The 11,064-nt window shown below is 37.0% G+C and overlaps 1 protein-coding gene across 1 annotated transcript; it reads left to right on the forward strand.

Moving 5' to 3' along the window:
* The first annotated feature begins 1,585 nt into the window (after positions 1-1,585).
* On the forward strand, positions 1,586-3,447 carry LOC139193069 (uncharacterized). Its single transcript, XM_070816026.1, has 4 exons — positions 1,586-1,816; positions 1,870-2,421; positions 2,686-3,045; positions 3,145-3,447. The coding sequence occupies exons 1-4, from the start codon at positions 1,586-1,588 to the stop codon at positions 3,445-3,447; spliced, it is 1,446 nt and encodes a 481-aa protein (XP_070672127.1).
* Positions 3,448-11,064: the final 7,617 nt, after the last annotated feature.

The following is an 11,064-nucleotide window of genomic DNA, read 5'->3' on the forward strand; positions in this document are numbered from 1 at the left end:
TTTAAAGAAACAATACTAGAAATCAATTTGTGTGCATATGTTTCATGTGTGGAGAAGGACCCTCTAGCTAGTTTTTCACCCTTGAATTCAACCTAATTTCGTTTTTATTTACTTTGTTTCTGCAAGTTATTTGTTTAAGTCTAAATTCGTCAAAAAAACCCTTTAGTATTCTGAGTCAAGTTTAGTTTAATTTTCGTCCAAATCAGTCTTTAGTTCTTGTTTTGAGTCAATTTCACTTAGTTGTGCTGTTTTAAGTCAATTTTTTCAGTTTTGAGTCATAAGAGTCTTATTTTGTGTTTTTAAGTTTAGTTTAGTGATTTAGAGTTTAAATTGTGTAGATTAGCGGCCCTTCTAATCCCTGGCCTAAAACGATCCCTACTTTCATATACTACAATCATAGGGTTTTAATTTGAGTGTTATAATATTTCACATCAAATTTTGGCGCCGTTCATGGGGATTAACAAAATTGCTAATCTTTCCCTAGTTATTGCCGTGTGTCTCCCCTTTGTTTCTATTTTTGTTTTTCTTGTGTTTCTGATTTTATTTTGTTTTGTTTATTTGTTTTAGATACTAGTTTATGACTCGTAGTTCTCAACCTGTTCGTGAGCATATATTGGAGTTTGACGACGATTTTGAATGAACGTTGAGAAGAAAGAGGAGACATCCAGAACCCAGTCCACCTAATTCTAGTTCTGAATTCGAATTTGAAGAAGAGGATGAACAAGACATGGCTGTGGACAATCGAACAATCAAAGAACTTTCAACCTCGGGATTGGACAATGTCGTGCCTCTATGCATTCAATATCCTAGGGTAGTTCAAGGAAAAACTGATGAGTTCGAGTTGAAGTCAAGCTTTCTGCATCATATTCCCAAATACCACGAGCTGTCCATGGAAGATCCAAACAAGCATTTGAAGGAATTTGAAGTAGTATGCTCAAGTATGACACCAATCAATGTGGATGGGAATATTCTGAAGATGAAAGCCTTTCCATTCTCTCTTATGGACAAGGCTAAAGATTGGCTCTATGAACTAGCACTTGGAACCATTACTTCTTAGGAAAGCATGAAGAGAGCATTCCTAGAGAAAAATTTCCCAACTACAAGAGTCATTCTTTTGAGGAAAATGATTAGTGGCATTCAACAAAACCAAGGAGAATCGTTTCCAGCATATTATGAGCATTTCAAGACGTTAGTTGCATCCTACCCACAACATTAGATGAAGAATGAGCTTTTAATTCAATATTTCTACAAAGGACTTCTTCCAATTGAGAGATAAATGCTTGATGCTTTAGCGGGAGTGCTTTGGTTGACAAGAACCCAGTTGCTGCAAAGATCTTAATTACAAATCGAGCCATGAATGCACAAAAATATGAAGGAGTTGGAGGAAGAGACCCCCCCTACGGTAGCAACAACAAGTGAATGAGGTAAGTGCAATTTCTGAAATTCAATCTCAATTGGCTAATCTCACTGTTCTTGTATCACAGGTTATCGATGGATCCAAAGTGCAAAGTGCAAGGTGTGGCAATTTGTGGTGTGTGCTCTATGCAAGGTCATTTCAATGATCAATGCCCTCAATTGATAGAGAATGGAGGATGGGAAAGTGCCAATGTCGTGGGCTATCAAGGCCAAAATCATCCACGGAATGATCCATACTCTAACACTTATAATTCGAGCTAGAGAGATCACCCAAACTTCAAGTGGAGGGAGCCTCAATAACCTCAACAACAAAGAGGATGTAGACAGCCACCTCCCGGGCTCTATCAAAAGCCATTCATACCACCACAACTTCCAACACAATCTGTCCAATCAAATTCAGGTTCGTCTTTGGACAATGATAAAGTTCTTCAAATACTAACTTCTTTGACTCAGGGATTACAAAATCAAGCTAAGGAGATGGGTGAAGTAAAGAAGCAAATTGGGCAGATGGCAGAATTCATGGGGCAGTTTCGAGAAGAAGGTAAATTACCTAGCTCAACCATTATCAATCCAAAAGAAGGTTTTGAAACTGCCAAGGCTATCACTTTGAGAAGTGGTAAAGAAATTGGACCCCAGCCAAACATGTCCACATCAAGTCAAAAAGGGGACGAAAAACTGCTGCTCGAAGATGATGAAGTGGACAAAGCCACGGCAAAGGTGGAACAAACCATGCCACAGCCTTTCAAGGCTTCTAAACTGTCACTTTCAGGTAAGGTTGTTCCAAATTCGACCCATTCTAACCTAATTCCACCAAATGTGCCTTTCCCTCGCAGGTTTATGCAATCTAAGAATGAAGAGAATGAAAAAGACATCTTAGAGACTTTCAGGAAGGTACAAGTCAATATCCCACTCCTTGATGCAATAAAGCAAGTTCCAAGGTATGCTAAGTTTTTAAAAGAGCTTTGTACAACAAGGAGGAGGATTTTGAACAAAGAAGTGGTTCAGGTAAGTGAAAATGTCTCTGTTGTTTTGCAAAGAAAACTACCACCTAAATGCAAAGATCCAAGTAGTTTTACAATCCCTTGTGTTATTGGAAATACCAAGTTTGAACATGCCATGTTGGATTTAGGTGCTTCCATTAATGTCATGCCATACTTTATTTATGCATCTATGAACTTAGGAGAGCTTAAAAACGATGGTGTTATAATTCAATTAGTCGATCGTTCTAATGCATATCCAAAAGGAGTTTTGGAAGATGTTTTGGTGCAGGTTAACAACTTAATATTTCCAACAGACTTCTATGTGCTTGAGATGGAGGATTTGGCCCATTCTACACCCTTGCTGATCCTACTTGGAAGACCTTTCATGAAAACAGCCCGCACCAAGATAGATGTGTTCAAAGGGACATTAACAATGGAATTTGATGGTGAGATTATTGATTTTCATATTTCTAAAACTATAAGGTATCCTAAAGATGATCATTCTTGTTTGTCTATTGATGTATTTGATTCTTTGGCGCATGATTATCTTGATTCCTTGAATGAGGATGCCCTTGAAACAACCATTGCACAAGGAATTGGGCTTAAATGCAATATGGCCGAGCCTATCCCTGCAGCAAATGCCAAGATGGTTGCTGCCCTTGAGTCATTGCCATAACATATTGGTAAGCCTCCAATCCCAATTCCAATTCCCGTATCTACTACCAAGTTGTTACCTTTAGTGATTCAGGCACCCATCATTGAGCTTAAACCATTGCCGGATCATTTAAAGTATGTCTTTTTGGGAGATAAAGAGATTTTGCCCCCCGTCATAGTCTCTTCATCACTGATGGCAATGGAGGAGGAGAAACTGATTCGGGTGTTGAAAGAGCACAAAACAGCCATTGGATGGACGTTGGCCGACATTAAGGGAATTAGCCCTACAACTTGCATGCATCACATACTTTTAGAGGAGGGGGCTAAACCAACTCAAGAGGTAACTCAACCTTCCAATGATGGACGTTGTGAAAAAGAAGATTATCAAGCTTCTTGATTATGGAGTCATCTACCCGATTTCGGATAGCTGTTGGGTTTCACCTGTTCAAGTTGTTCCAAAGAAATCTAGAGTCACAGTGGAGAAGAATGCACAGAATGAACTTGTGCCCACTCATATCCAAATAAGTTAGAGAGTTTGCATTGACTATAGGAAGTTCAATGCCACAGCAAGGAAAAAATCACTTCCCTTTGCAATTCATTGATCAAATGCTTGAAAGGTTAGCTGGTCATTCTTTTTATTGCTTTCTTGATGGTTATTCGGGATATAATCAGATTGTTATAGCTCCAGATGATCAAGAAAATACTACTTTTACTTGTCTATTTGGTACTTTTGCTTATTGTCGAATGCCATTCGGTTTATGTAATGCACCAGCCACGTTTCAAAGATGCATGATGAGTATATTTTCAGATTTTATTGAGAAGATCATTGAAGTTTTCATGGATGATTTTAGTGTCTTTGGTGATTTGTTTGATGGTTGTTTAGATAATCTCACATTAATCTTGAAACGATGCATCGAAACTAACCTTGTTTTGAATTGGGAAAAATGTCACTTTATGGTAAAACAAGGCATAGTTTTAGGTCACATAGTTTCAGAAAAGGGAATTGAGGTTGATAAATAAAAAATAGATCTTGTACGCTACTTACCCTCTCCTACTTTGGTGAGAGAGGTTTGTTCTTTTCTTGGACATGCATGATTCTATAGGTGATTCATCAAAGATTTTTAAAAGATTTCCCAACCTCTATGCTGACTCCTACAGAAGGATGTGCCATTCAAGTTTGATGATGAGTGTGAGAAGGCGTTCAATCACCTCAAAGAGATGCTAACTTCGGCCTCTATCATAGTCCCACTAGATTGGAGCATTCCCTTTGAGCTTATGTGCGAAGCTTCAGATTATGCATTAGGGGTTGTTTTGGGACAAAGAAAAGACAAGAAGCCGCATGTCATCTATTACGCTTCTCGAACCTTGAATGATGCTCAATTGAACTACTCTACCACTGAAAAAGAACTTCTTGCTATTATGTTTGCTTTAGATAAGTTTTGTTCTTATTTACTTGGAACTAAAGTTATAATTTACACCGATCATGCAACTTTGAAGTATTTGCTCACGAAGAAGGAGGCCAAGCCAAGGCTTATTCACTAGATGGTACTTCTCCAAGAGTTTGACGCGGAAATCTGAAACAAGAAAGGAAGTGAAAACGTGGTGGCTGACCACTTGAGTCGTTTGGTGCATGATGAAGATCCATTACCTATTCCATAAGCATTCCCAGACGAGCAGATGTAATCCATTATGGTAAGTGAGCCATGGTATGCTGATTTGGTGAATTATTTAGTGTCTAAACAAGTTCCAAACACCCTAAACAAGCACCAATGTGATAAACTTAAAAAGGATGCATAGTTTTATATTTGGGATGACCCTTATTTGTGGAAATATTAGCCTAATCAGATTCTTCGTAAGTGTGTTCATGATTCGGAGTTTCATTCAATTTTAACTTTTTGTCACACTTATGCATGTGGTGGTCATTTTGGCATACAACACACATCATTTAAAGTTTTAGAATGTGGATTTTATTGGCCTACTATCTTTAAGGATGCTAGAACTTTTTGTATGACTTGTGATCGTTGTCAAAGAACGGGCAATATAAGTGCAAAATATCAAATGCCACAGAATCCTATCTATTCTGTCAAAATCTTTGATGTTTGGGGTATTGATTTCATGGGTCCTTTTCCTTCCTTACATGGTTACCTTTATATTTTGCTTGTTGTGGATTATGTGTCGAAATGGGTGGAAGCAAAAGCCACATGTACTAATGATTCTAAAGTGGTTGCAGATTTTGTTAAAACTATATATTTGCAAAGTTTGGAATGCCAAGAGTACTTATAAGTGATGGGGGTTCCCATTTTTGCAATCAAACCATTGAGGCGCTGTTCAAGAAGTACAATGTCACGCATAAGGTTTCAACACCTTATCATACACAAACAAGTGGGCAAGTCGAGGTTTCTAAGAGGGAAATCAAGCAGATTTTGGAGAAGACGGTTAGACCAACTCGGAAGGACTGGAGCTTGCGTTTGAATGATGCATTGTGGGCGTATCGTACAACCTACAAAACACCAATTGGGATGTCACCATTCTAGCTCATCTATGGGAAACCATGTCATCTTCTCATTGAGTTAAAACATCGTGCACATTGGGCAGTCAAGACATTCAATATGGACATTAATGCTGCTGGAATTTATAGAAGCTTCAATTGAATGAGCTTGAAGAGATTCAGAATAAGGCTTATGAAAACACTCATATTTACAAGGAGAAAACAAAGGCGGCCCATGACAAGATGATTCGTGGCTATACATTCTCTATAGGGCAGAAAATGTTACTCTTCAACTCCCGCCTTCGTTTGTTTCTGGGTAAGTTGCGTTCTAAATGGATTGGCCCTTTTGTTGTTACTAATGTTTTTCCTTATGGTGCAGTCCTAACCCCTTCTCTTTATTGCTTTTACTTTGCCATGATTGTTGTGTTTGTTAGTTGTTTTGATTGTTTGCGTGTGAGTTTATGTTTGAAACATTGAGGACAATGTTTGGTTTAAGTGTGGGGGGGTAAACAAGCTGTTTTTTACATGATTTTCATGGGATTTTACCACCTAGCATCACTGGAGTTGTTTTTCACTGTTTTGAAGTGTTTTTAGTGTGTTTTGAATTGTTTTAATGTGTTTTGAAAGAAAAATACGAAATTTGAAAAAAAAGTTAGAAAAAGTTTTGAAAAAACCCAAAAAGAGTCGTTTTTGTGTGTTTGTATCTTAGAGTACCTTCCAATACAATGATGAGGATTTGGTTTTTAATTGCATGATTGGTAAAGAAAGCTACAAACATTGATGGAAGTTTGATATGCTCTTTGGTTTATGCTTGGTTGTAGTTGACGTTTACGAATTCACATGTAATCACAAAGGAAAAAAATCAGTTTTTGTAACATGCTTGAAGGAAGGAACTCAAACTAACGCTACAACCTTGAGAGACTTGAGCCTAAGCATTAGTTGGAGAGTTATTAATCTGTGATTTCTTGTTTACTAAAGTCGTTACATGATCTCATTATTCTTTGCTTGGTTGCTACTTAGAATGCGTTTTCATCATTATAGTTCCAAATACTAGAACTCATGCCCGTTTCATTCAAAGCTTAAAATTGAGTGCATAACATATAACAAGCGGAAGTTGTTTAATAGTTACCACCAGAGCCAAAAAGCCTTAATCCCATGCATATGTTTTGTAGGTTTAACCCCTTTGAGCCTTATTTAGCCTATTTTCTTTGTTAGCCACATTGTCCCTACCTAGCCTAGAATAGGACTATCCATACCCTTGTTCTTAAAGTATTGTGGAGCATGACTTAGAGGGAATTCCTTTTTTATCGAACATATTGCAGAAAATAAGTGTGGGGGAAGGTTATTTCCAACAAAAAAAAAAGAGAAAAAAAACGAAAAAAAAGAAAAAAAAAAGAAAGAAGAAAAAGTGGAAAAAGAAAGGAAAAGAATGAGAAATAAGTGAGAATGAACTCACAAGTATTAGTTATTGAAGAAAGGGTCCAAAAGTTTGAATCTGGCCCTAAAAGTTGTATGAATCTTCCCTTTGTGTTTAAAGTTAGTTGCTGCATTGAAAAGTGAATTCTAAGTGTCAATTTCATTATTTTTTCTTACTATTGCGTTAAGAACCTTTGTTTATCCTTAACCTTTCTTTGTTAGCCCATACCTTAGCCCTGTTACAACTCTCAGACTTTTATCTTGATTGTTATGTGTTCAATAATGTGGAGTTTAGGATTGGTATGAGCATATGGTATCCCTGGTTCTCGCTTCTAAGTAGTGGCATTCCGTTCATGAGATCATATATATACATGCATTAATAATTCCCGAAAGTGTCTTCTTTGATTATAACGTATGTGAGTGGCTAGTCTACATGTTTACATTAATCTTCTCACATATACCTAGTATAGGGAGTGTAGTCAGAAAATCTGTGTGAAAACCTATGGGAATAGTGATTTTTAACATGTCATTTTCCATTGGAAATCCCTGAGGCAATTGTTAGAAGCTTTAGGTTGTGTTCTGTTTTCTTTGTTTTGCTCGAGGACTAGCAAAAGGGGAATTTGATAGGAGCATATTTATGCAACTTAGTTAGCTTGTTTCTTCGCATTTACTTAGTTATTTTCTGCTTATTAGAGTGTTTTAAGTTATTTTCGTGTGTTTGTAGGTCTAATTGGCGAAGTTGGCAAGAAAGTGCATTTTGGAGCATTTTAGAGCGATTTTGGGCTGGAATGGATTGCATGCATGTGTAGCATAAGGAATGGATGTTTTTGAAGATCAAATGAGGCTAGGAATGTGCTAAAGAGATGGAGAAATTAATTCAAGACTTGGAAGATGAGTAATCAGCTAGAAGGAATGAACATTATCCACAATCTTATCTAATTTCTAGAAGGCCCTTCTAGAAGCATCCCTTCTAGCAAGCTTATCCCTGCCCAAAACGTATGCCACACTACCCTTTCTAGAACCCTTAGAAAGGTGGCGCCTCTTCCCTCTTCTAGAAGCTTAGGAACCTGCCACAACACATTCTTTCTAGAATCCCTAAATAAGTGCCGCACCTTCTTCTTCTAGAAGTCCTAAAATCTGCCAGAACCCTAATCCTTTTCCCTCTTGGATTAGGCCGTGCCCTATCCTTATCCTCCAAGGAGTTGGTGCCGCAAACCCTAGCATATATATACATTTTTTTTGTCGCATAAGAACATATAGAGAAAAGAGCCTAAAATAAAAAATTCATACCTTTTGCTGCAGCCTTGGAGGAGAGAAGAATTTGCCATGGCTTCCATTGGAGAAAATGAGGTTGTGCCGCAAGCCACCTGCAACCATTGGAGACTTTCAGAGTTATTTCTTCCCTCGTTTCGTTTCCATGTTTATTTTACTTTGCTTTTCAATTATTATGAGCATGAGGAACTAATTCCTTTTTAGTTAGAGGTGAATTCGAAGCCATGGACATATGTTTTATACGAATTGATTACCTTCAGTTATTGTTTCGTAAAGCATGAATGTAAGTTACTTATCTGTGTTATTGAGAACTTATTCTTGTGTATCTCTATCATCCTGTTCATATAGGGAACTTGAGAAAAATAATTTGGTTGCGATGCGCTGTCCATTCAATTCAATGAACCTAGGAAAATCTAAAAGTTAATTAGTGCATTCACAATTAATTTGGGGCATTGTCATTCGTGGTTTAAAGAAACAATACTGGAAATCAATTTGTGTGCAGATGTTTCATGTGTGGAGAAGGACCCTCTAGCTAGTTTTTCACCCTTGAATTCACCCTAATTTCGTTTTTATTTACTTTGTTTCTGCAAGTTATTTGTTCAAGTCTAAATTCGTCGAAACAACCCGCTTTAGTATTTTGAGTCAAGTTTAGTTTAATTTTCGTCCAAATCAGTCTTTAGTTTTTGTTTTAAGTCAATTTTACTTAGTTGTGTAGTTTTAAGTCAGTTTGTTCAATTTTGAGTCATAAGAGTCTAATTTTGTGTTTTTGAGTTTGGTTTAGTGATTTAGAGTTTAAATTGTGTAGATTAGCAGCCCTTCTAATCCCCGGCCTAAAACGATCCTTACTTTCATATACTACAATCATAGGGTTTTAATTTGAGTGTTAGAATATTTCACATCAGTGATTGAATATCCCTGAGATTATCATCCTTGAGTTATCGTTGTAACATAATGTTGTGAAAGTTGGAATGGGGAAAAAGTTTGAGTTCCCATCTATCATATTACTTTTGACTACCACCTGAGTCGAGTCCACACTCAACTATCTCGACTTGCCACCACATAATCAAGTTAAGTACTTACACGTATTCTTGCATCATAGCTACTCATTCACTCCAGTTATCATATACTTTAGATTTGTTGGACTTGTTTTAACCTTTAAATTCATGGGTGTTCACCTAGCCTTCTAGGCATTGTTGTTCGCTAAATCCAAGAGAAATTTTCAATGAATTAGTTTGCTTAGGCGTTGTGAATCATATGGTTCTAGTTCTCAGTGTATCATCACTTTTGTATCTCATCGTGATGCACATTTCATTTCTAAGTTTTGTGAAGTTTTTGTGAAGGTCTTGAGTATTAAATGTTTGTCCTGTATCGCATTTTTATTTGCAGACTATTGGACAGTCTTGAACGAACTATCTAGATCTTGAAAGACGTGTTGAGTTCTTTTGATTTGTGGTTTCTGAATGATTAGATCTTGCACTGATATCTTTTGGAGTAGTTACGACGATAGTTTTATTTTCAACTTGTGTATGGCACTATTTGATACTTGGTATGTTAGATTCTGGTGGCTGCACTGGTTAGACAATAGAGTTTTGCGAATTGGTTTTCAAATGTTTGTTTTACGATTTGAAAAACTGTGTGCTTGTGTTGTTGTTGACTTGGGATTGGACAAATTGGTATGTTGTACCGTTAGAAAATTACTACTTGCTTATCGAGACAACATTGTGATGTCGATATCACGGGCGGCTGACTGTAATATTGATGGCATATTCGTTGGGTTAGTTAAGCAAGTGGGCAAGTAGACCCATCTACGATAGTTGTTACTATTTAGTCATTGATGGGGCTCGACCAAAAGACACATTTGTTCTTGGAGTATGTAACGTTGCGAATGCTTGGGCGAGACCCACTTCCATTTTCGATTTTGATTTTCAGTACAAGTATTTTGTTTTACCTTATATTAGTTATATATATATATATATATATATATATATATATATATATATATATTGTATTTTGACATTACAAATGTTTGGTCGAGTCATTTCCACTTTCACTGTTAAGTTCAGTATGAGTTTTTCGACCTCTATGTTAGTACATATATATTTTGATGTTATCATATTACACGTTCATACTTTCGACCTTACAATATTATATATTTTTGACTTTATATCTTTATGAAGTATGTTTTTACTTTTACACTGATGGGGGAAGAAAGTATGAGCTTGCAGGCATAAAAGAGGATTTGGCAACCCGCTCGCGACGGTATGGTACATTCTCTTTCATACAACCACTCTGACTTGATTTCTTCTTTACATATATGTATATTCTTTTTCCTATCTTAAGGTATTTTTGTATAGCAAGTTATTTCAAAATTTGGGACAAAATTTTCATAACGGGGTTAGATTGTGACAACCTATCCTGATTTTTGGCGAATCAAAAGGGTAAAATGGTAATCTTACTTTGGTTATGGGATATTTGTTTTAAATGTTACTATTGGGTCTTAATTGGTGTGCGTAAGGGGGGCCCACCATCTGATTTTGTCCTCGGGCCCAACTTCACTTTCTCTCTGTCTCTGTCTCTCTTTCTTCCATCTTCTCTCTCCCGTGGACTCTTACTCTCACTTTTCTCCCTTCTCTCTTGGCAAGCACCAAATGGTGCCATGGGGGAAAACCCCACTTGAAAAACCACCACATTCACCCTCTAGACCCCATGAGCTAAAACCCAAGCTCTGTTACGTAGAATAATGGAGCCTAAAGGCTCTAACTCGAAGCTCCAACGAAAACAACTTCCCCAATGTAACTTTGAATGATTTTGTAACTTTTCCGACTTGGGTAAGCCTCA

Source organism: Malus domestica, chromosome 16 (assembly GCF_042453785.1).
Source record: "Malus domestica chromosome 16, GDT2T_hap1".
NCBI classification, from domain to species: domain Eukaryota; kingdom Viridiplantae; phylum Streptophyta; class Magnoliopsida; order Rosales; family Rosaceae; genus Malus; species Malus domestica.